The sequence below is a fragment of the Haemaphysalis longicornis genome, unplaced genomic scaffold, assembly GCF_048455015.1.
Source record: "Haemaphysalis longicornis isolate Haplotype H1 unplaced genomic scaffold, Haemaphysalis longicornis Haplotype H1 scaffold_1, whole genome shotgun sequence".
Lineage (NCBI taxonomy): Eukaryota > Metazoa > Arthropoda > Arachnida > Ixodida > Ixodidae > Haemaphysalis > Haemaphysalis longicornis.
In genome coordinates, this window is record NW_027526203.1 from 155,681,349 (window position 1) to 155,709,098 (window position 27,750).

At 48.4% G+C, this 27,750-nt stretch overlaps 1 protein-coding gene across 3 annotated transcripts in view; it reads left to right on the forward strand.

Annotated features, from left to right (window-relative positions):
* Positions 1-389: 389 nt before the first annotated feature.
* LOC144138313 (protein Dr1-like) overlaps positions 390-27,750 on the forward strand; it is a 39,209-nt gene continuing 11,848 nt past the window's right edge. For 2 of the 3 annotated variants that reach the window (XM_077670536.1, XM_077670530.1), the window contains exons 1-5: positions 390-545; positions 1,104-1,198; positions 6,907-6,993; positions 12,070-12,306; positions 19,646-19,809. In XM_077670536.1, the coding sequence (XP_077526662.1) occupies positions 1,162-1,198; positions 6,907-6,993; positions 12,070-12,306; positions 19,646-19,809 (525 nt within the window). In that variant the 5' untranslated portion in view covers positions 390-545; positions 1,104-1,161. The remainder of the gene's footprint in view (positions 546-1,103; positions 1,199-6,906; positions 6,994-12,069; positions 12,307-19,645; positions 19,810-27,750) is intronic. The other variant, XM_077670546.1, reaches the window with a different exon arrangement.

The window sequence follows — 27,750 nt, forward strand, 5'->3', positions numbered from 1 at the left end:
CTGGGGCGAATATTTGCTCATGCAAATTCTATACTCGGGGACAACTTTCTGTGGCAATGTAAACAAAGCTACGCGGGGGGGTGGGGGGGGGGGGGGGTGAACTCCTTTGTATTACTGCGCCAAAGTAGTTCCTAGTAAACTAGTTTCGGTTTCGGTTTCGGTTTCAGAGTGACGCATACGCATTTGCCCGGGCCTCAAAGAGCAACGCACTACCGACACTACCTTTATTTTTGCAATGAAAGGTCTTTTCTTTTTTGACACGCAGTATGCCCCTCTAGCATGGAGGAAAGAACCTTTTCTTTCCCCCATGCCCTCTAGACACCGTACACGCAGTGTCACCTGTCGTCAGTATATGTAAACACAGTTTCCGGTCTTCAGCTCCAGATGGCGCCACTTAATGGCAATGTCGCGCACGACTGTCAGAGAATAAATGGCGGACATTGCGGAGAGCGCAGCGGACCACGGATTGACCCCCTCATACGGGTTATTTTGTCGTCTCCCTATGACGTTGATAATCGGGTACCATTTAGTTTGGAAGTACAGCGGTGAGTTTCCTGACTCGATCTGTTCGCTTTCAGAACCTCTGCAATGAATGTAACGGCAACGAAACGCCGCCGAATATTGCCAAGCGTTAGGCTTACGCCGTACAGTATGCCAGCGCACTCGCGCTTCTGCAATACAGTTTCTCGCGCTGTTCCTTCGTGCTACGATTGCGTGCAGCATTAGCATGCGTCAAATCAGTCATTGGTGCGGAGTTGAGGCGACGGCGTGGCCCTTACGGCCCAGAGTGAGGCTCGGTGCGTATCGCAAATTCAAGCGGCTTTTTCGCCATGGTTGCAACAAATCCTGTTTTAAATAGGTTAACAGATCGGAATGCTCTTGGCGGGCTCGGCGGAGGATAAGTACCAGGTAATTCGGCATGCAGGCCCCACGGGTGCACGTGCGAGAAGCGGAATGAAATGTACGAACGCTGATGCCGCGCCTCTTGTTCGCGGTTTTCCCACTGATTTAAAATTCTCGCTTCGTCCGTTCAAGCGACGCATTTTCATCGCGGCTGTTGTGTGACATATTTGTTTGGCGGCTTTTCGCCTTAAAATGCGCAGATAGTTGATACCAGCCGGCAAGGACAAGTCGTCATCGCTTCCGACTGCTGACGCTACGATGAACTCCAGACACAACGACATGGCACTTAAAAAAGGTGCGTGGTGTTCGCTGAATGAATAGCTTGCAAAGCACTCCTCTTTTTATATATGTATGTATATATATATATATCTCGCTTTTGCTTGGAATTATCGTACTTGCGGGTTGTATCGCTGTTCGAAGCGCACTGCCGCTTTCCATGCTGTGTGCAGAATTCTACGTCGTGTCCTTTTTCCACGCAAAGGCACGCGCATTCGTATGGGGGCGTGTTTTGCTGTTTTCTGTTCGGGTTGGAATAGTGTAGCTTTTTTTTTTTTTTTTTCAGTGTAGCGTACTTTCGACGAACAAGCGTGTTTGCTTCGAAATGTTTTGCAGCGGAGGGCATTGTTGTGTAGTGACGTGATGAATCAGCGCTGCCCATGTGTGCATGAGGCCAATACAAGTTATCCCACGTGCACGTTTTTTTTTTAATTTTTATTGCGCGATGGGCGTCTTGCAAATGATCAGTGTTTTAACTCGTCGCTAGCTATTGCGTTATAGACAATTTACGAAGCATAGGCGTCAAAGTAATTGACCCTGGGCACCTCGCAACAAGTGCGGAAGTCGTGCTGTTTTTTTTTTTTTTTTCTTTGGTGGGGGAGGGGGGGAGCTTTGTAAACTTGCGGGTTTCGCTGGATGCTGGTGCAGAATGAGTCTTTCTAGCATACAGCAAATAAAGGTAGATTCAAAACCGAGGCTCGGAGATTGTTCTGCCATAAGCGTTGTGTGCAAAAAGCCTTGTCGATGCTTTTCCTGTTCCAAGTTTGAATGCTCAAGAGAGCTCACTCAATCAGTAAGGGCGTTTTATTTATGCATATCACACTGCACCAATGTTCCTAATGCCTTGAAGGGGCCATGAAGGCGGAATGCAAGTTTGGTTCATTCGGAAGATTCCCTCCCTCGTTGGAATAACACTAACACCACTTTTAATGCAAACTGCTATCAAGTCAAGTAAGCTGCATAATTAGGAAAAAAAGAAAATGGGAATGTGACACGCCAGCTACTTTTCCGCACTGAGCCTATGACATATCATGGGCAGTTCGTTGCGATTGGCTGAGGCCGACAAAATCCAACGCCAATTATGCCCGTGCTACACGAGCGTTTCGAAGGCCTTCAAGTCGAATGTCATTTGACTCAAATGGCACCTTTGAGCTGCTACACAACGTTTTCCAATGGCATTTGAGTCAAAGGGGCACGACAACTGACCTTTGCGAGTCTCAAAGGCCTTTGAAACACGAACGGTCGTACCCTCGGGCTCAGTTTTTGCAAGCCGTGATAACAAAAACAATTATTTACGAGTAAAACTGTGTGTTTTAAGTGCAAGATCTTCATAATTTTTCACTTGTTCACTTGTTTTTGTTCTCTGTCACTCGCTCTACGATTACGAGGTAACTTGGTACTCTCAACACAGGTGGTGCGAAAAAAGACAAAAAGAAACTGGCTGCCTTGTGCATGTTTTGTGCGCACTTGTAGATAATTATGAATTTGATCTCTAATAATTGCTTTCTGCCCATTTTAACTACATTTTCGCCAAGAACGAAACATGGCAGCAGTGGCGACAACAAAACATGGTGGGCGAACGCAGCAACTTTCAACTGCCTTTGTGAATGGTCGTGTAGATCGACCGAACTCCTTCCAGTTCGAATGATATTTGAATTTGAAATTTTGAAGGTCATTCGACTGAGATGTCCTTCCAAACGCTCGTGTAGCACAGGTATTACACAGGTTAAACAGGGATTACAAGCTTGCACAATGAGCTGTTGGCACTTCAATTTAGTGCGCATTCTGTTTTAGTAGTAAGGTTGGGCTAAGCAATGGAATCAATGAATGAACACTTAAACATAAAAATGTACTAATGCAAATGGCGCGTGTTATGCGGGCCAATGCTGCAGTCTTCAAGTGCGTTGGGTTTGTCTGACTTGACACTGCCACTTATGTGACCCTTCCTGTCGAATTGTACACAATATTTCACGACACGATTTACCATCGAGTGTTACAATAAGTGAGGTACAAAGTCCAATCAGAAAACAAACCTTGTGCGGACAGTGGTTCTTCGGTGGTATCGTTTTGCCATCTATGAAGGGAGATGGTAAAGGATAACAAGAAATGTTTTCGCCGTGGCCGGCAGCGTTACTCTACTAACTTGTCTTTTATAAACCTGCCCTGGGTAGGTTAATGTCGACGTCGTGGAACACACTATTCTCGGGAGAATGGAAATTTTGGCTTAAATTGTTTAGTGTCTGAGTGAATAAAGCATTGTTTGCTGCTGGAGAAGTGCTGAGGGCGCTGTAAAATACCAAATCTTTCAAATAAGACAAACTTGTGTTTTGTCTTCATAGCCCATTTAAGCATGCCCCTTTAACAGATCTATGTGAATACATCGGACGAGTGTAACAGTGATGGAACTAATTGTGTGCTGATGAATGCAGAAACTGACAGTGCTATAATGAAATTTTGATGTTGGAATTTCTAAGACTGTACCGAAATCAAGTGTGTGCATTTGCATGATAGAACCAACTCTAGTGTACCGTCACCATATGTTTTTGATATAAGTGACTCCGGCATTCTGCAGAAACTTAGTTTACCACCTGGCCCCATCCAATTACAGCAGTAGAGATGGTCTCTTTCCATTTCCCCCGAGATTCAGCTGTAGTTTTCTTGCCTACAGTCGTTATTCAGAGAAAAAGGGTTTTGGTGGATTTCTTCGCCCAGGTTGGGGTCTGTGTAATTTTGTTGTTGTACCCCTTAAAGGTGTTTGCGTTGCGGGAAGAGGACCCAATAGATGAATGAGGAATTCACCGGTTAGCTTGCCAAAAGCACTTACTGGGTCATATTGTTTGTTGTAGGTTCCAAGGACAATTTGGGCACCAGAGTGCCAATTGGACAGTTGCGAATTTTGGTCCTTAAAGAAGCCATGAAGAGAAAATACAACTTCATTTAGTTTGAAAGAACTAGGATTCAGTATCTCACTCAGCTCCATTACAGCCACAAAAGATGTTTTTTAACGAAAAAAAAGCAAGAAGTATTTAAAAACTTTCAAATTTTGCGCCACAGTGACGTGTTTGAGCAAGAATGACGTCATACGGGCCAACAATAAAACATAATTTTCGGTGCGTTAACTGCACGTTAGCATTCAAGTGATGCGGTCAAATGGAACTAGAGGCCCCATTACAGATGTCCAGTCGTGTGTCGTCGCGACAGGCGAGTTAGGCGGCTGCCAATCGCACAAACAAGGTTCCGTGACGTCATAGACAAGGTGTGGAAAATTGGCTAGGGGGTCACAACTGCTTCACACATTTTGTTTAATATCTCCGTTATTTGTTCGAAGATTGCGATGATATTGGTATCATTGTTATCAGGACTAAGCAGTCTTTCTAATAAACCCAACTTGTATTTTGTCTTCATGGCTCCTTTAAGTGTAACTTTTTTTTTTGATACCTCGTGGACTGCAAACATGGGGGAGAAAGCTTTTTTTTTTTTCCTCACTAGCAAGCAATAACAGGGAGGGAAAAAACAGCTGGTGTGTCGCTCTATCGTAGTCACCGCTTGAAATATTTTGTGAAAGTGAGGCAGAACAGAACATGCTGAGAAGCTGTTTGGTCTTGGTCAGCTCTCAGAAATGGGAATGAGTTGCCGTGCATGCGCTCATTCCGATCTCCACCGCATGGACCTTTGATGTGCATTCCCAATTGACCTTGCTCTCTGATGCAAGAGTGAACCCGCCGCGGTGGCTTAGTGGCTAAGGCGTTGCGCTGCTGAGCACGAGGACGTGGGTTCGATTGGCCGCGGCGGCCGCTTTTCTGATGGAGGCGAAAAGCAAAAACGCCTGTGTGTACGAGATTTCGGCGCACGTTAAAGATCCCCGGGTGGTCAAAATTAATCTGGAGCCCACCACTAAGGTGCGCCACATCGCCTGCGTTGCGTCGGCGCGTTAAACCCTACAATCAATCAATCTGATGCAAGAGTGAGAACTATGCCGTTAATGTGCTGCGCAAAGTTCTTCCCTGGCTAGCAGTCTGCTTGGGCATCACATGCTCCCTGGCCTGAGTGAGGGATGCCACAAGCTCATCACAGGTTTACTTTGGCTGGCAGACGACGAAGGGCCACCGTTGCAAAGAAATGAGCCGTTAGCTAGCTGTGCCCAGGCCAGAGCGTTGTGGTCAACCTGATTGGGCGGGTGCAAAGTCTGGCTTGCACCGTACGCAACATTGGACATTTGGGCACGACAGCCACTGTGTGGATGCCCCAATACGCTGCACGTTGGCTACAAAGGGCCGGCAGTGGGCACCCTTCTTTCCACTGATGGTCGCAACCCTGTGTGTCACGTTCTGTGCTGTGTTGCTGTGCTGTTGCTGTGCCGTTCTGAACCTTACCGAAACGATGGATGGCCAGCGGTTCCCTGTGTAGGATCTTCAGGCTGGCCAGCATGGGGGGAAGGGGGAGCAGCTTCGTCACACATAAGGGGGGAAACAAAAGCGGTTCCTGGATTTTTCATTCTATGCTGGGACACTGAAGGCTTTAGTGGTAGGTTTAAGATTAGTTCCCCAGGATTAGTGGCCTTGTAGACAACGGCTTGCTCTCACAGCCGGTGCCTTCAGGAGCCCGTGTGGCAGGAGAATGCTGGCTAGGGGTGGCATGCTCCGTCACGTGGGGCTGAATATAGTGCTCAGGTTCTCTTTACATGCTGTGCTACTGGCGTCTTGTGGCATGAAGTGTAGCGATCACACTAATCGGCACAGGCGATTACTGATTGGTACCTAGAACGTACTGGTCAGTTTGGACCCGGCTATTGCCTATAATAAAACAACAATTGCGTATTTAGTTCTAGCGCTGTGTAGCCCTTATTGAACAAGCAAATGTGGCTCACTGGGCAGGTCATAACGCAAAAAACCAGTCGTGGTCAGCAGCATCCACTGTGGGTGATAGGGGATGCCATATTGGTTGCCAAGTCCTGTGGGTTCTCTTCTCGGCACAGCTTGGTTACCCGAAACCATGGCGTGCACAGGGCAAAGTGTCTCGCTTCCTTTCCATAATGCAAGCCACATTTTTGCATCCACACATCTTGGGTTTCACTGTTTGCCGATCCCACTCAGTCTGTAGCGTCATTGGGCGGCATAAGACCATGACTCGGTGGGAAGTCTGTATTCAGACGCGTGACTGCTTGTGCAGCCGGACGTCCAGCTCCTTTTGGCGAGATGTAAAACTGAAAATGCTGGAGGTAGGTTGCCCAACTCTAGAGGGGGTTTTAAACTTGGTAACTACTGCAGGAACTTGTGCATCTACAGGTGCCCCAAAAAGTAAACTGAGCACGGTTTCGTAAAAATGGAATAATTTCTATTTTATGCGGCTGCCACCATTAATAGAATATGTGTGGCCTGATTTTATTATAGAATGACTTTCTTGAAAAATCGCTGAGAGGTTGCTGGCTAAGCGCATCTCTCCAACCAGTAACTCCAACCTGGCACCTGTACAGAGCGCTTTAAATATGGCCCATGTAACAGAAAAAAAAAAAAGCCACCCTATTCTTTGAAATGCTGAGTAGCCTGCTGTGGTGTTCTTTACTTTAGTTAGTGAGTAGCTTCAAACTGTTGAAATAATGCAAAGTTTGTGCTATTCATTGCAAAAAAAAAAAATCCTTGCAAGGTTAAAAAGGAAAAGTTTCCTCTAACTTTTTATCCAGCTGTTGCGTTTTCATTTTTTTTTTTTTTTTCCCACCCCACTGGTTAGATGTCATGGCAGTAGACAGTGAGCAAAGTGCTGCCAAGAGGGGGGTTGCGGGCGGGCGTCACATTCCGAAGCGGAGTTCCGAGAGTGGTATGTATTGAAGAAGGGTGCGTGTGGGCACGCCTGTTGGGCAGGCTTTGGGGGAGAGAGACAGGGGGTTGTGGTGACCTAGTCATGGGAGGGTGCATGCGGTGCCATGGTGGTTCCAGTGAGTGCCTTGGTGGGCTGCAGTGGTCACGTCGTGTGTGGGTTTGTTGCACCTGGATTTGTGGGGGAGAAGGGGTGGGTGTATTGGTTACCTGAAGTCCTCGTACTTCCTCCTCTTGCCAACAAGGTTACCCTGGGATAGGTTGCGAAGTGAATGAATCGTTTCAAGAAGGCGGAAGTTGCCATCAGTGCCTGTGGCACTAACAAGTTGGCAAAATGTGAAAGCAAAATAAATGACACTCGCATAGTGGGGTCAAACAAACAGGACAGGTCCGTTAGCTTGGTGCAGTGTTAGGAGGAAAACAGTGTTGCGGGTTATTGTGCAGAGGAAAAAAAGCTGGCAGAAGTGGGTAAAATGTGGAAAAGAGTCTGTCTGGTATGGTGAGTGGCTTTTTCTTTTAGTTTTTCTTTAAAGGTGTAATGCAAATTTTTAACACTTGTAGCGGCAAAGTGATGTGAGGGCGTTCTCTTATTTTTGGTAGTAGTGCAGGGTGGCATTTTAAGAACAGATTTCAACAGCGGCTTGGCCTGGTCAAAGAAACCTTTTGGGTGGTAAGCAGTGCAAACGTGGCTGTAGATAGCCGGCCTATGGTGACATCAGTGAAGGTCTACTCTGTCACTGGTTATATCTGGGGGATTTTATTTTTTCTAGTACTGTCAAGTGGTGGCAAACCATCAAGCAGATGTGCCCTGCTGCATTTCTGTTTAATTCTGACAGATTGTGTTGCACGATTCCTTGTAGCTTTGGATTCGTTGTCTTGTACCATATATGGGTGCTACTCGGCTAAATCCAGGCCTTGTACAGCTGTGTTGATGTGTGTGAATTATAGTGCGTGAAATCGCCTTTGGGAAATGGCAGCTTGCAACATTCCAGCCTGAGAGCTGGCCTCCATGTTTAGCCGACAGCCGTGCTGCAGATTTGGCCGGCAGTGTGCGGCTTGCAAGGCTCGTTTATCCTTTCATGCCAAAGGGCTCAGCTTTGAAGCTTCGAAGCACCAGGCGCCAGGTTTGACGCTTGCGAACTGTCCTTTGGGTGTAGGCTGTGAAGTAAGCTTGACACAGGTGGCTAGAGAAGCCCTGTGGTGGTTCTCATGGGCAAATGTTTGGAAGGGGGGGACTGAGAATCCGCATTTGGATTTGCTGCACCACAGGATGGGGCAGCGAGTTTTGGAATGAGTGCAGTACATAGGCGTCTGAATACATAGCACAATTACTGTTAATTATGCACACACTTTGATTCTTTTGTTGTTGCAAGATTTTTTTTTTTTTTTTTTCCCTCGGTGATATTTTTTTCTTTTCGGCAGTGCTGTGATAGGTTAAAAACACAACAGGGTCCTGGGCCTTGCTCAGGGTTTGCAGAGGCAAAAGTCGGGGAAGGGGAGGGGGGGGGGGGGGGGGGAAGAGGTCTTGCAGGCTTAAACGTGCAAGAGGGCTGGCCTTGTCACTGCTGGCCCCTTGCCAACAGTGACATTTGCAAAAGGAACACAGCTTCGTACACCATGACAGTGCAACTGTTCATTCATTCTGTGATCAAGCATTCTGTAAGGCTGCTGTAAAGCCTGGTTTTGCCATTTGGAACCTGTCTGTGTCGTGCACTTTTTCTTTTTTTTAAGCTTTGGTGTTTAGTGGGGTGAAAGTACACTCGAGTTTGGTATGAAGCAGGCCGTTGTGCGCAGTTGATGTTAACATAGTATAATGAACAAGCTGCGGAGGGTAGAAAGCAGCCATTTGAACTTGCGAGAGGGCAAAGCAGTACTTCTTAACTGCACAACTGGAACAGAGAACGACAACTGGGAGCTCTGCGTGGGACGGTTAAGTTGATGTGTGCTCCCTTGGTGTTTATGAGTAGGGACAAATGCACGGCCTTCATGTTTCTCGGACCGCTGCGCAATGCGATGGCCCGGCTCACTGCTCACCCCTCGCAACTTTCCCGTGGCGAGAGAAAAATAGGCCTCACTCTGTGTCCGGTGCCCGCAGCTGGCGGCAGTTCTTCCCCTTTTCTGGTTGTCGCCGATGGAGAACGGCGACAGGATTCGGATCAGTTGGGCTGCAGAGGGTCCTTCCGTTGTTGGGGGGCTCGAGTGTCCTTGCATGCGTAGGAGGTCCATTGGTGAAGCCGTTAGACGACGTGCGTGGAAAGTGTTTGGGGCAGCTTATCCGAGGAGCCGGCCATGTCATCCAGGTGCCGGCCATGGTGTTCAGTGGGTGGGCAGAGCATTGATTCTTCCCTCCTGTGAAAGCGTCTTTCCTCAGTAGTGAGTGGCAGGGGAGAGGAGGTGGCGGGATTTTGGCAGGACCAATGGGGAGGAGAAATAGCCGGTGCAAGGGGAGTGTACGTGTTTTTGGCTGTGATTTGGCAGCATGTTGTGTGATTTTGGCTCACTGTGTATGTTGGTTATCTCGGGGATGATTTTGGGGGTGACGGCGGAGGGACGACGCGGAAGACGACGTGTTGTGTAGGTGCACGGAGAGGTTAACGCTGTCGTCTAGGCGAGTGTGATGATCCCTTCAGCTTTACTAGCTGGTACTACACCATCGGCACTCCAATCACCAATGGGGCACCAATCCATAAGCAACGGATATACTACCCGTCCTATAATCATCTCAACTAATCGGGACTTCACGTTATCCAAAAATTTAATTTGTTTATCGCTCGTCATAGTTGGAAGCACCTATATATGGGCCGGACAGGGCCTTGCTCGAACGTTCACCTGTTGGTGCACAGTAGCAGCTCTAAACAAGAGGCGGCGCATACACACCGTTCTCTGCACTGCCCAAGCTGTGGGTGCTGCAGATGCTTGGTTTGAGAGAATCGAAAGTGGTATTTATGCATATAAACAGGACGACACAGGAAGTGGTGGCAGTATCGCGTGTCGCGAAGTCTGTTAAAATGTGTGTAAGCCAGCCCTCAATTGCGCTGAGTAGTGAAAAAACTTAATTTCTGGGTAACACGTAAAGTCCCACTCTGGGCTTCCAGTCATCGCCTATTCTGGTAGTGCACAGTTGAAATGCAGCGTCTCGCCCTCTTTTGCTGGTTTAAATGGGTGTAGTCAGCTCTCCACAGCTTGTTCAATGTTTGTATGCATCCAGTGCTTCCTTCAAGAGGAATGTCAGCTGAGTCAGTGCGCTTTCAGGAAGTTATTAACCATTACCACCTCACCCCCTTGTCCATCCTGTTGCACCCCAATGCAGTATGCCGTGCGCGCAAGATCCTCTGTTGTGCTTGGAAGGTCTCTTCAAACTAAGCATTCAGACTGCAAGACAGCCAGAAATGTGCATTGTACCATAGTGTCATTCACTTGAGGGTGGCCGTTTCCTCGCTAGGACAGTGTCCCTAGACTAGGGACACTGTCCGTGAAGGAGGGTCTCCTAGGTTGCGGCGACTTGACCTGGGTCGTACTGGGCACAGTGAGGCCGATCACCATAATTTTTCAAAGAACCATCCAGCCTTGCTGCTCCCTAATTGTGTTCTTGGCAGCAGTCGAGCATAACTTGGCAGCAGTCGAGCATCGCCCCTCCTCTTTGCTCTTGGGTGACGTGCTCTTCGTTCTTCTGTTCCGGGAAGTGCACTGAACAGCCACCAGATGTTGAGCATGTTTGTCAACAGGCAGTTTGGGGAAATCGCACTGCACAAGAAGTTGCACAGGTGTTGGAATAGGCTTCGAATGTTCCCTTGTGAGGCAACATTTGGGGATGTGCCTGTCTGGGTGATCTCTTGAGCTACTGATATAGTTCACTTTTGTGAATGGTGTGCAGGTTACATTTTGGCTTGTGTAGCAGGGCGAACTATATATATAGGCCGTACACAATGCACTGGTTACAAGCCTGCGAAACCAAAAAAAAAAAAAAGAAAGAAAAGACCCGCCGCGGTGGCTAAGGCATTTCGCTGCCGAGCATGAGGTCGCGGGTTCGATTCCCGACCGCGGCAGTCACTTTTCTGATGGAGGCGAAAAGCAAAAATGCCCATGTGTACGATATTTCAGCGCACGTAAGATCCCCAGGTGGTCAAAATTAATCCGGAGCCCTCCACTACGGCGCGCCTCATCGCCTGCGTTGTGTCGGCGCGTTAAACCCTACAATCAATCACAAAAAAGAAAAGACTTGTTTTTCATGCTTTGGGGCTCAACTTCATTAATTGCCTCTGATAATAGCTAGTAGGCGTGAGTGCAGAATAGAGACTTAATTTCAGCAGAAACAACCTAAGTTTCGTTCTTCAGTGGGAGCTCATCTTAACCTGCATTGTATTCAAGAGGAACAAAGTGCCGGAAGGCAGTGAGTCTCCTAATTGTCCTTTTATTTGCCACATGGACGCTCTTTTTCCGCTCTTTTTTTTTTTTCCACCAGCCTTCATGGGCATTCTGTTGCGAAGGCACCACTTCTCCTGCAGCTTTAGTTTACTAATACTAATGTTTAGGTTTTGTTAACTGCTAATGTTGACATTGAAGGGCCTGCTGCCACTCTGGCATTTTTAAAGGCTCAAATGCACCTCCACATTCCACAGTGTGTAAGAAATACACGAGGTGAAATACACGAAGTGTGTAAAAAATAACTTCAGCGAAGCTGCAGCTGTTCAGGCTGCTCCGATGGTTCATACCGCAAACTGCATGCAGCACTGTGGAGGCTACATTGTGGTCTTTAGACCGCCCACTGAGGGTGCCTAGTTCACCACAAAGGGGATTTCGAAAGGACCTTTCAGTCTCCCCTCTCGGCAGGTGGAACCGCGAGGCCCCGGCGCCTATTCTCGCTTTCCTTCGGGGTGAGTTAGGCGCCCTCAGTGGGCGCTACAGTGTAGCCTCCACAGTGCTGCGTGCAGCTTGTGGTATGAACTATAGGAGGGAGCCTAGTTCACTGTTGTCGTTGGGATCCAAGTCTTAGCTCCTGCGTAACGGCTTGTGAATCATTGGGTGTGGTTAACGGTGCCTGCAAGCGGACCGAGAGATGAGCAAGGTGCTTGCGCAGAGTCGGCGGCAGCCGGCGGTGGCGCTGCGGGTGCCGAGGACGAGGAGCTGACCGTGCCCCGGGCGGCCATGAACAAGATGATCAAGGAGCTGCTGCCCAACGTGCGCATTGCCAACGAGGCGCGCGAGCTCATCCTGGCCTGCTGCACCGAGTTCATCCACCACCTGTCCACCGAGGCCAACGACATCTGCAACCGGCAGCAGAAGAAGACCATCTCTGCTGACCACGTGCTCGGAGGTGGGCTGGGCTTTGCACTCCTGCGTACCTCCGGTGGAGGCAGAGGCAGGGTGCACCAGTTGTGGAACTCCGCTTCAGAATCGGGGCCGTGCGAGCACCCCTGCTTCGTTGGTGCTGAGGGCCGAGGCTATTGGTGCATGCCACCCTAGGGCACAACAGCTGGATGTGGTACAGCTTGCTTTTCAAATTGGGAAGCACCAGATTAGGTAATGCCTAATGTTTTTTTTTTTTTTTTTTTTTTTTTTTCTCCTTTGACTTGCAGCAGCAGCCGCATGTGCTTGATTGAATGCTACTACAACTTCGTCACCAGATGGCTAGTCAAGTTTCCCCGTGCTTGCCCCTGCTTGCCCCCCAGTGCGTGCAGGGGACCAACTGTGGACGGGGAGTTCCACAGCTGCGTACATTGAGCAACTCTGAGACAGCTGCACGCACGAGGCCGGGGTAGCAGCACTTGCACAACAGCTCTCCTCCCCCCACCCTTTTTCTAACACCTGAAAACGGTGCAGCATGGCCACGTGTTTTGAAGGTTTCATCTCTGGTTGACTGTTGGGGATGTGGCGGCAGTGGTTGCTGTTCATGCAAAGGGGCAGGCATTGCTGCCACTGTCCGAACAACAGGCACTGCCACTCATTGGCTTGCATGGGGTCTCTTTGTAGCCGTAAGCGCCCGTTTCTCCTAGTGCAGGGCTAGCTGTCCCACAAGGTCCCTAGAATGACGAAGGCTCTATTCCATGGATTGGAGGAAGTGTCTGCTTGAACCCCAAAGGTTTCAATTTAGTTTTAGGTGGGCATTGCTAGTACACAACAGGCACCCACTTCCCTTGGGAAGTTTAAAAATTGGGCACAAGGGACAGGCAGTCTTGGCAAGTAAGGCACTCGGATAAAAAAACATCGGGAAACCATCTTGCACCTGCTTAACATGCCCCTGGTTGTAACCAGGCTATGCGCTCTCCAGAATTTGGGGTGATGGTGAGACTCTGTTCTAAGATCCCGTGCATTGGCTTATTGCAAAATAACAGTTACTGCAAAATAACAGTGGCACCATCGCTATGATGCAGAGGTACTGCTTCTGCATTTCCCCTAGAGAGACAGCAGCAGACAGGTTGGTGCGTTTTTGTAAATGGGGTTAGGAAACTTGGTACTTTAGGACAAAGGATTCATGAAAAAATAAACTTTTTCAAACTTACACTTGATATGGTGTGGTCTTTTTCTTTCAGCTGGGATAATTTTAGGTTTGGGGAATAGGCTCTTGATCCATAATATCCATTAATTATAGTTACACCTAGCCCAGCTGAAGTCTGCAAGATATTGATGGTCGAATGGCACTTACCTATGATTTGTGACACACCCATTCTACAATTGCAGTTGCAGCATTTTAGCCTCATTGAAAAGAGAATCTTTTCATCTTGAACTTAGCGCTGTATGTGCATCTACTTTTGATTGGTTCTGTTCAAAACAAGCATATAGAAAAGCCAAAGGGGCCAGTCCTATTGTGTGTAGCACGCTATTCATGGTTGCATGGTGGTTGAAGGCCTTCCCCTTGGATTGGGGTAATCGCATATGCCATTTCGCTTGCTGAAGTTGTTTGTTCACCGCCCTTTATCTCTTCTACTACTACTCATTTTCAGTTTTAGGTTGTGCCCTGACGCTAACTACTTGTGGGACAGTGCTTCATTGGCCTCTTTCCTGCTTTTTCTCCACCAGTACCTTAAAACTCGCCACGGACCAGTTTGTTTCCTTGCATTAATTGTCTCTCAAGCCTGCATTTCTTGCTCCAGTAACATGCTTCAAAATGACGACCGCCACTTGACAGAATTTCACCCTAGCGAAGCTGCGGCCCCTAAGCAATGCAAACAGGCTGGCGGTGTAGTTTTATGCTAATGGATACTAGAGCGAGTTCTTGGGCGTTGTCTAGGCGAGCCGCTCTCCAGCGACTGTGTTGTCATGTTCTGGGCAGCAACACTCCATCATTATTAGGAATGGCTCGCCAACCAGCTCAAAAGTTCCCTGTGGCTGCAAAAAAGCACGCTGTTGTTGCAAAAGGATCACTTAAATTTGTTTTATCGATGGAAAAGTGGTGCTTGGAAAGATTTATTTGTCGTGGATTGTTTAGAAGCTTCATGCAAGCTGAAGAAAAAGCTGCTACCCTTTTTTTTGTTGATTTTGGTTTGAAGAGTGAAAAGAAGCCATGTCGCTAGCCAAGCCTGGAGGAACGTTGCTAGCTGCGGTGGCAGCGGCCACAACAGCACGGGATTTCAGTGACAGATTTCCCTCTAGTATATGTTTGTAGGAAACTTGTCTGGCGGAGAACAATTTAGGGCACAAAAAGGGCCACGGAGGAAATCCTCTTAGTGGAACTGCAAAAAAAAAAAATATGGGGGAGGCTTTTTAGGTGTCTTCCCTCCCCTGCAGAGGAGTGAATTCCACGCTTCCCAAAGGCTTGTCTACGTTGGTTACAAACGTCCCTTACGCTGACAATGCTTCCCTCTGCTGTCAATGTGACGGCGAAATTGTCCTTCTGCGTGAGTTGTTGTTCCAGCGACTTGGTTGTTATGAAATTACAGCAACACTTACCTCGCTTTGCCGAGACTGATCATACACGGTTTCCAATAGGCTTTAGGTTACTTACACCTTGTGACTTAGTTATATGGAGGATCTCGTGGTATGGCAGTTCGTTGTATCAAGGCTTTACTCCCATGGCACTCCGTGGTTCTTGTTAAGCACAAAGGGATATGCAGTACGGGTGTGTGAATATTGGAAACTTGGAATATTCGATTAGAATTATTTGGTATTCGAATGACATTGTTATAATTTGCAATATCCCTTCCCCTCACCCCAATTTTCAGAAAGCATTGAGAACATTTCGCAACCTCAAAGTCTCAAAGCATGTACGCTGCAAACGGTTGGTGCTTTCGCAAAGGCTGCACAGGCCGTGATAATGTAATCCCACGGCTAAGAAATTCCTTCAGCGATGAAATATTTTCGAAACTTCAGCAAATTTCCATACAAGCCTATGTATTATACCTCTCAGCAAAGAAATGTTTTTGGACAGCGATTCCACATTAACGAAATTCACTGCAGGTGTGGTCGTCATGTTATCTGCCCATTTGAGGCTAACGACAGTGTGCAAAAAGTGCTCAATGAATTTTTTTTTGTGTGTTCTAAGTTCTGCCACAGAACACGTGCATGGCTGCAGCCATATTTGTTTACAAAGAAGACCGTGCAGCAGGTGGCCGTGGAGGCAGCCTCGCAGCATTATCACCAGGGGGTGACACGGCTTATCCTCTATGCCTCTCAGTCGTCAGGTCATAGGTGGTCAGGTTGGTGACTCATGGCACAGCTTGGGGGTGGTAGGCTAGCCATGTACCGCTGAACAGCACGCTTGCGTTCGTTGTGCAGGTAGTGATCAGCTTCTTTGCGCTCGAAAAGATGCATCCGCCAGCCCAAAAGCAAATGTGTTTATCCCTACAAGACAAGGCAGCCATCACTGCCCAAGTCAGTGGCCTGAGTGGAGGAAGGGAGAATAGCACCGACGAGTTATAAAGTGCGTGCAGCTCGCTCCCTACCATTGTGAAAAACCAAGGCCACTACTCTTTCACGGCACACGTGCGCAAAACAAAACATTGACAAAGCGATGCTCACTTGGTTTTGTGAACAGCATTAGAAGAACGAGGTGCCAATGTTTGGCAGAGTTCATCAACAGAAGTTGGGCTTTGCTTGCATGCTTAGGCGTTGCTCAGTACTGAGCGCCAAAGACAAAAACGTGCAGTTGGACATGATTCGGTCGTTCTCAGGTGTGCGCGATGAAGACGAGCGATGAACCACTTCTTATAGTGTGAGAGTTGGGCTGTGAAGTTGATGCAAGGTAAGGCTTTCCAAGTATTATAACTGACTTTCGGAAATAAATATTTGGGTTGCGGGCAATTTTGTTGTTGTTTATGTTTCATTCTTGTGCTAACCCGCTGTCACTGATGGCGATGCATCGAGGAACCAATGAGGGCAGCAAAAAAAAATGCTGTGTTCCGCAAGTTTTAAGGCAGATGTTGTGTGACCCGGGAAGCTCATTTACACACTTATTGTCGGCATTGTTCAGTGGCACCTCAACAACCGAATCGGTGTAGGGGTCGAAAAGTACCTGTAAAAAAAACGTCGCGGGGGGTCCTGCAAAGGGACATAGAAAAAAATTTTTCAAGCTTCTTTTTTTGCTTGCATTGCGTTGACTGGCTCAAATAAACACACTTTTCATCTTTTATCTGTTCAATAAGGCGATACAGTGGAATCTCGGTGATACGAATTCGGTTGATACGAATTTCGTTGTGATACGAATTTTCAAAATTCCCCGGCCAAAATGCATTGTACGCAATGTAAAAAAATTCGGATGATCCGTTCGCATTTATCACCCGGTGCGGGTGATACGAACACGCGAGCCGCGAGCAGATGACTGCGGCGTGGACGGGAGGCGGGAGTGTTTGTGCGGCCGTGTGGCCTTGGTCGCACGGAGGCACAAAATCATTAAGCGTGAACCACATGGAGCGTTTTCTGCTCACGAAAACGCGCCGCGCACGCCACAGGCGCGCTGACGCCACCGCGAATACCACCCGCATGCGGCGCGCGGCGCGGTAAGCCGCGGCAACATGGTGGCGTCAACGGCCGCGAAGTAGGGCGGGTAGCTCGACCGACCGCTTCTGACCGCTCTTAAAAGTAACAAAAGAAGTTGCTTATGAAGTAAGGGAGCTGATAATGTGTCCGAAAACGACACTGTAAAAGCATCGTCCGCGCGGCTAGGGAAAGCGCCTATCAAATATCCGCCACCGTGGTAAGCCTAAACATCTCCGGCGGAGCCAGCGGGCTGTCCGGAGCGCTTTCAAACTGCCGCCATGAAGAGCGTGCCTCCCCGTTGGCGCAGGTCGGCAGGCTCCTCCCACTGCCGCGCGCGTCGCGCGTCATTTTACGAGCGAGGTAGAATCTGACGTGGGGGCGAAATCGTCGACGCGGGCGTCAAACGAACGCGCGCGCAAACGCCGACGCGCCCGAATCGCATGCGGTTGTTCGTGTGCGCGCGTCGCGTCGGCGATGAGCGCGCGTTCTTTTGACGCCCGCGTCGACGATTCAGCCCGGCACCCAGGCGCCAGCCTCTGCCTCGGTTACCGCTAACGGCATTGGGAGGAGCCTCACGACTTGCGCCAATGGGGAGACGCGCGCCTCATTGTGATTGCGGCAATTTCGGAGCGCTAGCAGCAGCTGGCTGGGCCACCTCCGCGGTGGATATTTGGCGTAGATGACATTTTATAATGCTCCTCCCATACTGCCAGCTCCTTTCCCGCATGAGCAATTTAATTTACACCTTAAGCTCCGTTTTAACAAAAGATTAGACGCGGTTGCTGAAGCTACCTGCACCTCTTCGCGGCAAGAGCCGACGCCATATTGCCGCCGCCTGTCGCATGCGCAGCCCATTTCCATTTTTTCTCGTTTTCTGATGATACGAATTTTCGGGTGATACGAATATTTTTGCTGCCCCTTGAGATTCGTATGACCGAGATTCCACTGTATTTATTTTATAATGCCCGAAAGAAGAAAACTACCATGCATTGTCTGTGGCGGCCGCGCCAATTGAAGCGGCGATGTCCATATGAGGTATTCTGTGATTGGACGATCTCCAAGATTTGAATTCAAACCAGTCTCGGTTTCGGTTTTGTGAAAAAACATGCTTGCCATTTGACGTTATCGTTGGCTAGGCATTCTCGCTAGGCCAGTAGTCTAAATACCGCACTTCTGCCATGTTGTCAGCTGTAAAATCTTAACGATCACTAGCCGAGACGTGCACAGGGGATGAACGCCCTGCGCATCACCAGAGACGTGATGTGCTTTTCCCCCACCTTTGTAGCTTGCTTGGCTCGTGCCGGTATCACAAGAGGCGTGTTCGCACCTCTGCTCGTATCACAAGAGGCATGTTCGCAAGGGTCTGCCGATTCTGGCCTGTGCCCGCAAGCAGTGGCTCAAGGAGGTTCAAACACGCAGCACCGAGTGCCTCCGGCTAGTTTCCCCTCCCCCTTGACTGCCTGTCGCACCCTGTCACTCCCTGTGTTCTCGTTATCATGTGAGCAGGTGTTGAAGGTCCCTCAACTTATGCGGCAGCGCCTCCCTCTTGCCAAGTGTGGGAGAGCAGGGGGGAATTTATTGCCAGAACCACATCAGGAGAAGCGCACTTGCAGGGGCACTTTCGGTGTGGCATTCGATATATCAAATCTGCCTGTGACCAAATTCAAAATATGAGTAAAACAGTGCTATACTTCTGCACGGGATTTCCGAGGGGATGGTCACGCTGTCCGATATTACAATACAGTTGAACCTCGTTATGAGAGGCATGGATGTAAGAGACAGTCCCGTATAAGAGGCACTATTCACCCACATGGATGGCTGCCCTATCTTTCCCGTCGTATATAGCAGACATCGGATGAAGATAGTTGGTTGTAAAGGACAAGTTGTCCTCCAGTTTTGGTCGATAAGCTCACTTGTAACAGAGATTTCAACTTGGGATGCAGCGCTACCAGTCACTAACTGCAGTTGCCTCCATTTTGGAATCAAAGGGGATGACAGGTGCCTGCAGTCACTCTTTATTATATCTTCAGCAAACACCATGGATCAGTCAGCTATGAAACAATGATGAGGAGCCTTGCCAATGCAGAAGTGGTTAAAGCTTACCGTCATGCGTACGAGCGTGACTCTGCATGCGGACTTCTGCGCAAGCTAAGAATACTGGGAGTGTGCAGTGGGCGCTCCCAATTGTGTAGCCCCTCATCAGGAAGCATCGCAGATGTTGAGTCCTACAAGCGTAATGAATAGTCGGAGCACACAGCAGGGGAAGCTGTTCGCTCTGGCTAGTCATCAGGCTTGTGAACTCAACATCTACAATTTATCTTCCGCAAACAGTGAAAGAAGAGAGAGCTTGTAGAAGCTGTTGTAAAATACAGTCGTGAAGCAAACAGTGATTTAGAACTATTTCGTAAGTTGTGGGGGCAAAACATAAATTAGAAGAAACCTTTCGCTACATGCTGTAGTGCTCTTTTGTGCTTATTTTAGTCTCAGGGTGCCCACATTGAACTACGGGTTGATCAGTAAGTGAAAACATGGTTCCCTGCTTATAAGAGACCTCTCATATAAAAGACAGAAGCTGCTCCCCAGTACGTGTCTCTTGTAAAGGTGTTCAACTGTAGTTCGATATATGTGGGCTCCATATATCTGGGATCGACTGTGCTACCGTATTTTTGTCCCCCATCAGTAAACTGATTTCAGGGTCGTGGGGAAGTTCCTTATTATCCACCTTCTCTCTAACTACGCAGCGCTGGACAGCCTGGGCTTCGGCGCGTACCGGCAGGATGCAGAGGCGGTGCTCAAGGACTGCAAGGCGGTGGCGGCCAAGCGGCGCCGCCAGAGCACCCGCCTCGAGAACCTCGGCATTCCCGAGGAGGAACTGCTGCGGCAGCAGCAGGAGCTCTTTGCACAGGTACTCTAGTGAGAGGGGGACAAGACAACTGGCTGGCTAGGGAATTTCAGGGATTCGGGGGAGTCTTTCCGGTGAAAGTGGGGGGCAGAAGTCCCTCCTGGTAGAAGGCAATTACAGGGTCCGCCACAGCTTGGGAACGTCTTTACCCTTCCGTGCAGAACAAGAATAGTAGCTGCCTAGCTGCTCCCACACTTTCCCCCTGTGCTCGCAAGCGATTTGGTGTGGACATGTTATCTGCAGGGGCACAGAGCCTGCCCGAGCGGCCCCACTGTGCTAAGCTTGGTATGTTTTGAATACTTGTGGCAAAACCAGGGCACTCGCTATCTGCCAAACGTGGGAGCAGGAGTGCTAAAAGGAATACAATGCAGCTTGCCCTTTCTGGGCAAGCAGGTCTGTTCCGTGATAGCCTAAGAGAGCATTGATTTTTCTTCTGAATTCTTGCAAGTCGAGTTCAGGGATAGTACTCGTACACGCGCATGTGTAGAGTAAGCTTCCATTCGAGAGTGGCAGAGAGCTGTTTTAGCACAGTCAGTGAGCTTCCAGTGTTCAGGAACAGCTTTCTTTGTGGTACAAAGTTGTGTGCTTCTCTTTCTTGCAGTCGTCAGTTACATGCCCATTAGGTTCGAGTAAATATGGTATTGAATTTATTGGTGCCAACTGACATCAAATGCGTACTTGTAATCTTCCGCACATGAAACTTGGTAGATGACAAACTGCCTCGTTTTTAGCCAACACGAGGAGAGAAAAAAGTTTCCCTAAGGGGAGACGCGGGTCTTGAAATGGTGAAAGAGCAATTTGGCATTTTTTGAACATGACATATTCAGGTTATATATATACTCTGAAGTACCTGCCTGAAAAGTTTCATCACCAAATTCGAAGACTAAGTATAAAAAAACTATAAATACGATGCCTGCGCAGCGCTAAAAATGAGTTCAGAGCGCCCCGCTCTGCCTGCAACCGCTCCCTCGATGGCGGCCATTTTGGTCTTGTTTGAAAGCTGCTTCTCTTCTCTATCTTCCCATGTCCTTCTCTTTCATGACGACCTCGTGGAATGTCTGTTTTCTTCATATGTTCAAAAAAGCAGATAACAATCACTGATTGGTTGAACCTCCGCCCGGTGGCTACATCAGAGGGCACGGCCTTCTGCCATTGGCCTAGACGCGCCTCTCCGCCTTTTAGGTGCGGAGTACCTTTGGACCGCAGAATGCCCGTCCGCATCCGTGCGCATAGCATTTGCAATCGTAAAAAATCGCACAGGCACCGGCAGGATTCGAGCCTGTGTCTGGTAGACCAGACAGAGTTAGTGTCAGTCGTCTTACCTATTGGGCTACGACCGTAAGTTAGTACCCGAGGGTCAAGCGGCTTGCTCCCTCGCTCGTAACAGTGCGGAGTACCTTAGGACCTCCCAATGTCCGTCCACGTCCATCCGTGCGCACACCACCATCAAGCGAAAATCAAGCGAAGTTCGATTTGAGCCACGAGTTGCAGTTTCATTTAGGGAATACAGTGGAAACTCGTTACAACAGATCTGCTTACAACAGATATTTGGATACAACATACTGATTTGCAATGCTTGGTTGGTCTTCCTATCTGTGCCATTGATTAAACTTCCTTTACTGCAGATTCTGTTACAACATACATTCGGATATAACAGACCAGTTTGAAATGCTAACAAGTCCACCTTTGCATCTCTACAGTGGACTTTTCAAGTGCAGGAAACCATTCATTTGTTAGGTACATTTCCAGAGTTTGTGTTTCTACGTCACAGTTGTGATCAAGCGAAAACAGTTTGGAACAATTAAAAACAATTGTGAATTAATAGAAGTTTCTTGCATCCACTTGCAGTATGCATAGGTGTGATGTCCTGGGAATCAAGTAATATGATTTATAATTTCAGTGCTATAGTGCAACAGATAAGATCATTATATGAAAGTTACCTTCATTAAAACAAGAAAATGTATGCCCTCATACATTATAGATGGCTAAATCTCCAAGCTTAGCAATGAGATCTTTACTTGCATTTCATTTATATTCATGTGAAGACAATGGAAATGCAAGTGTAGGTTGAAGGCGTGAAAGAGAGAAATAATAGTATGAGTGAATCAAAAGTTTGACGGGGTGCCATACAACAGGAGCCCAGCAAATGTAAGAGTCATGCACGTCATTTTGTGACGTGCTTCATAGTGTCACAAGAGGATGAAACTGCTGAAAAACCCAATTCACCCTGAAGGTTTGTTGGCCTAAAATACCAACCTGTTTAATTTGTAACTGAATCTCGAGAAATGACCAGCTTAGTTTTTTTTATTTGTTTTTAACAGTTGAAAAGTCTAAACTCTTGTTAGTATAACAGACTTCATCCATGATTCTGTAAAAGTCTGTAGTAACAGTATTTGGATTGTTCATACTTCTTTTATAGCAGACTGAAATCATGATCACTATCATGGGCTGTTGTAACGAGGTTGTACTGTACGGTATTTATTTGAATATAAGGAAAGGTTTTTTCCCAAAATCCATAGTCTCAAAGTCATACTCCGCCTTATATTCGAAGCTCAGAAATATACCTTTTTTTCTTTTTCGACTCTCCAAACTGCACCCTCGCCTTATAATCTGACCGCCTTATAATCTAATAAATGTGGTAATCAAGGTGCAACTCGCGGTTCAAATCGAATGACGGTTGGGGCGCAAATCGGGTGTCACTTGGGGCGCAACTTGGATGTCATTTCGAGTCCCCATAGTCCACACCCTCGTCCATCATCCACGGAGTGGAGAAGCTGCCATTTTTTGCTCCTTTCCCCCTCTCGGCTCGCCCGCTCTCTGCGTCATCTGCTCGGCGGCGGCGGCGCCTCGTGGGATTCCCTGGCAGCGTCTATTGCAGTGATCTACGCGCATCGTTGTTTGTTGTTTTTTTTTCTGCGGTCGACTGTTCGTGTTTTCTCCGACGAGTGGTTGTTTTGCGCTTGTGTTGAACGTTCTTTCTCTGTGCAAAAAGTTGCGGGTCTACGTTGTCGACATGCCGGGCGAGGTTCAGTTGAAAGCAAGCACGTGGAAAGCTTTCGGAAAAATGTCGAAACAAGCCTGGAACAAAAAAACAGTGTCACGTGCTAGCACAGCATCGCAATCAGCCCCGCCAGATTCAGTGGATCAACGAAACTCTCTGGATCTGCCGGGAACGTCAGCTGAGTTGCCTGCCGATGGCATCGTGGGCCCGAGTTGTAGCGACGGCCATTCGTCAAGTGTTAGCAGAGCGGAGCGCGTCGACACTGCATTCTACTCCGCGGCAGAGCAGCAGCAGCGTGTCAAACGATCACAACAGTGCAAGCAAGCTCTGTCAGGAAAGTCGGTGACCCAGCGGAAGTTCGACCTTCTCGGCGTCAACGAGGGGAGCCAGGCAAGCGATGCTGGAAGTTATTTTGTTATTGTGGACATGAATGCCTTGAACGACGACTTGTTCGTGCAGGCGAAGTGCGGTAGCTGCAGTGCGGGACCCCTGACTCTCACTAAGGCCGAGGATAAGGAGTATGGCTTGGCAGTCAAGCTTGTGTTCGTTTGCGCCACGTGCGAATTCGAGAAGAAACACTTCTCCTCAAGGGTTGCTGGGACAGCAGATATCATTCCCTTTGAAATGAATATGAGGGCCATTAAGGGGGGACGCGGGTCTTAGAATGGTCAAAAATGGCGAAATTATCGATTTTGAGAAAATCCAATTTTTGGAATTATTGTACCTTCAAGCACCTGCCTTCAAAATATCAACGCGAAATTCCATCGGGAAATACTCTAAAATCATGTTTTGAAACGCCTCGGGGGCCACGAAATGCCCCGAATTGGGCAAAAGTTGCTTCAAATTCCCGCGCGCCCCGCGGGCGAAGCACCCGACCGATCGCCGCCATCTTGGTCTTGTTTTGAAGCTTGTTTCTTTGTGCACATTTTGCGATATCTCAAAATGGCGTCGCTTGAGTAGAACGACCGCCTTTGCCAGTTTTCCGAAGGCACCTTCTCGGCCGCCGATTGGCTAGAGCGGGCGCGCGTGGTTTGAGTTCGCCATACGACCCCTCCCATTGGTTGGCGCCGACTGCTGTCATGGCGGTCGCCATCATGGCGTCTGCTACGCGCGTCTGACGGAGTCCGCTCTTCTGGCGTAGCGCTCACTTAGAGCAGTTTTTTTTTTTACAGTTTCTTCTAATTCTTCCATCGCGTACTTACGTGACTGATGCCAGGAGACGTACGTTTGAAGAAGACGACCCGTCATGCGCACAGGAAGCGAGAGCGTCGTCCGCCTATCCCAAAGTCGCGTGGTGCGACTTCGGGCTGCTCGACTCTGCCGGATGAGAATCGTTCGCCGCCTCGTATTGCCTCGCCTGCCCCATCGCCTGACCAACCACCTCCGGAATCCATACCGGGTCCAAGCACGTCTTGCCGGCTTGACACGAAGTATTACACGGCGGAGGAGATCGCTGCGCGTACGGAACACGCGGGCGAGGTCAAGCGCGGAATGGAGACCAAGTCAGCAACGCAGTGGAAATTTGACCTCCTTGAAGTGGATTTGGCGCACTCAGAGGAAGAATCCGGCACAGATTTTGTCTTAGTGGATTTTGCAATGCTGAAGGACCTTTTTGCGCACTTCAGGTGCGGCAAGTGCGGGCTGGCGGCGCCGGATTTGAGGAAGGCTGACCGGCAGTACGGCCTCGCCGTGAAGCTCGAGGTGACGTGCTCGGTTTGTCAACACCGTGTGGAACGTTTTTCTTCACCAAGGACCGAAGGATCTGGCAATATCACTCCTTTTGAAGTGAATATGAGGGCTTTGAAAAGTATTCAAAGCATCGGGAAGGGGGTGACTGCTCTGTCAGATTTTTGTGCTGGTATGAACTTGTCCCACAGAGGCCTGCACCACAAGACATTCCAAGCGCACTTGAGGAAAGTGGTTCAGGTTTGCGAGGACACTGCAGCAGCCTCTGAAGCTGATAGTGTGCATGCCGTCAAGGACTTGTACTCGGACCTTGGTCAGCCGCCAAACAACATAGATGTGATGTTTGATGGCACGTGGATGACAAGGGGACGGTCGTCACACATTTGAGTGGGCTGCATCATTGAAGTGTACACCGGCTTTGTGATTGATCATGTAGTCCTCTCTAACTTTTGCTTAGGTTGCACCATCGGACCCAGAGCTTCAGATGAGGGCTACGAAGATTGGCTGGCAGACTACGAGTGCCAGTGAAACATAGACTGTGGTGCAGGACGCATGGAGGTAGACGCAGCCCTGATAATGTTCAAGCGCTCGCTCTCCAAGAATGGGCTGTGGTACACAACCGTGATGTCCGATGGAGATAGACCATGCACGGCTTGAAGGAAGAAGGCGTCTATGGGTTTATCCTCATAGGCCAAGAAAGTTTGCCTTTCGGCTACATTTATTTTCCCCAAAAGGCTCTTTTGAGGGCCAACAACACGATGCATTTGCGGAAAACGCACTGCACAGTGTCCCACCCCTGTATCCTCTCAAACTTCCAGCATAAAAGCCGTGAATGAAATAGCCTCACCAAAGAACAAAAAAAGGGGGGCACCTAAAGCAAGTTTCACCCTCACACTTTTGCTGTAGCCAATATTATGGGTACCACAGTGCACTGTAATAGATGATGGCACTTTACGAAGGACTGTTGCAGTTTTCACGACACCAGCAAGACACCACCAGATTTCACAACGCTAGCAAAATGCCAACCGATTCGAAGTCGATAAATTTTGCTAAATTCCTGATGGGGTCCGTTACTTGGCCTTTTGTATCTCCAGTTCTAGTTGACATTTTTGGAATCCAAAGACAGATTTGAAATGGGAAGAACATGTCTTTGTTACTGGGAAATTTTGAAGCTACACTACTGACGGTTCATCTCATAACACATGGCCAAACTTCAAATGCAGTTTTCTCAGTTTCTTATTTTCGGTCACTTCCCTCAGCCTTACGCAGCTTTTTGGAAACTTCTTTTTGCTTCATAAGGTCAATCTTGGTACCATTTTTTTCAGTACAGCCTGAGGCAGCCGATGACATTCTTAGTTTTTCTGTTTAGGCTACGCATAAATAATGACTTGCAGTTATTTCGATGAGCCAAAATATCGAATACTGCCATCTTTTGTACTTGACATATTTTTTTAGGATGCCGTGACTTTAGAGAAAAACGAAGAATGTCATCGGGTATGGGAACTCTCTGGCTATCCATTCATGTAATTAAAAGCGACAAAATGCAATGCGAAAGTTCATTAAAGCTGCGTAAGAAATTACCTAATTGCGGTTTAGAATTTGTATGATACCTTTTGAACTAACAGCACCAGCTCAAATATAATAGCATATTTGAAATCTACAGAGAAAAGCACATCCGTGTGCAAATGTTCATAAGTTTCTACCCATAAATAAAAAAGTTAGTTTTAAGACCCTCGTCCCCCCTTTAAGGGAATACAGTCGATTGGCAAAGGTGTGACAGCCCTTGCAGACTTCTGCGTGTGCATGAACCTGTCCCACCGTGGCCTGCATCATAAGGCTTTCCAGGGGCATTTGAAAACAAAGCTTGTTCAAGCCTCTGAAGCCTGTGCAACTGCAAGCGAAGCTGCCAGTGCAGCAGTTGTCAAGACTATCTTCGCAGATCTCTTGAACCCAGTTGGCAATATTGATGTCATCTTTGGCAGGTCTTGGATGACCCGAGGGCAAAGCTCCCACATCGGTGTGGGGTGCATCATAGAGCTCTACTCGGGATTGGTCTTGGACCACGTGGTGTTCTCGGAACACTGCGGTGTTCTCGAGAAGACCAAGGCTCGGGAGGAGTCACTCAGAGGTAGAGGCCGACTGACGCAAGACCGAATCGAGAAGATTCAGAGCTGCTACGGCTATGCCCTTAGGAGCAACCGCAACGACGTGCCAGGGATGAAGAGGGCAGTGTAAGCCACACTCTTGCACATGACGTCCACAGCCAGTGCACCAAACCACAGCAAGGGCCCTAACGGGGACGAGTCATGGTGAAAGTACAACCGAGCCCTTGCTAACGGCGAGTATCCACCTGCACACAAGAACCCCCTTCCCGACTGCGTTCGGGTTGCCCTGGAGCCAGTGTTCGCCAGGCTGAGCAACGAAGACCTGCTGGCACTGTGCAGTGGTGGGATGAGCCAGAATGGCAGTGACAGCCTCCACTCTGTCATCTGGACCTAGGCCTCGAAGAACTCCAACACCTCTCTGAACAGTGTGAAGAGGGCTGTTGCAGAGGCCGTTGCAGTGTACAACCAGGGTAGGCGAGCAACAATGGAGTCCGTCACTGCAAGCCCGGGCTATACCGCCAGCAGCTGCCTTGTGCTCCGCAGCATAGAAAAAGACAGCCTGCGCTTGCACCAGGCAAACGCAGCCCACGAGAGCCGCAGCAGCGTGAAGGAGAGGTTCTCCAGGCGGCACAGGAACTACACGTCTGGCGACTACAGCCCGGGGCAGCTGTGAAAGGACCCATCCGGAGCCGCACAAACAAAAGGCCCTTCTTATAGCCATAAAAATTCTGCTTTGGGAGATGGCTCATGCTGCTGACGCCTCCTGTAGCCTTTCCAAAGGTCTTCTCATTACATTGTGAATTTTTTTTTTTTACACTGCGGTCGTTCTTTCGATTTTTTTTTTTTTGTTGCTCTAATCGGTACGAAACTTAATCTCAGTTTGTTCAGGAAGAACTACATTTCATGTTTGCAAACATTATTACACAGAATCCCTCAGAATTTTGTGCAATCAGTGTCAAAACCTCAATTGTAATTTAGTCAGCTTCACGTTGTTTGCGGATGTGCCTAGCCGATGTGCCTCGCCTTACGGGGTTTTCAGGGGTTTCTTTTTTGACGATTTCAACCAAACTTGCACCGTTGAATTCAGAATGAAATGCCCTGCATGCTGATGCTATTTTTAATGGTGCAATATGCATCAAATAATTGTAATAA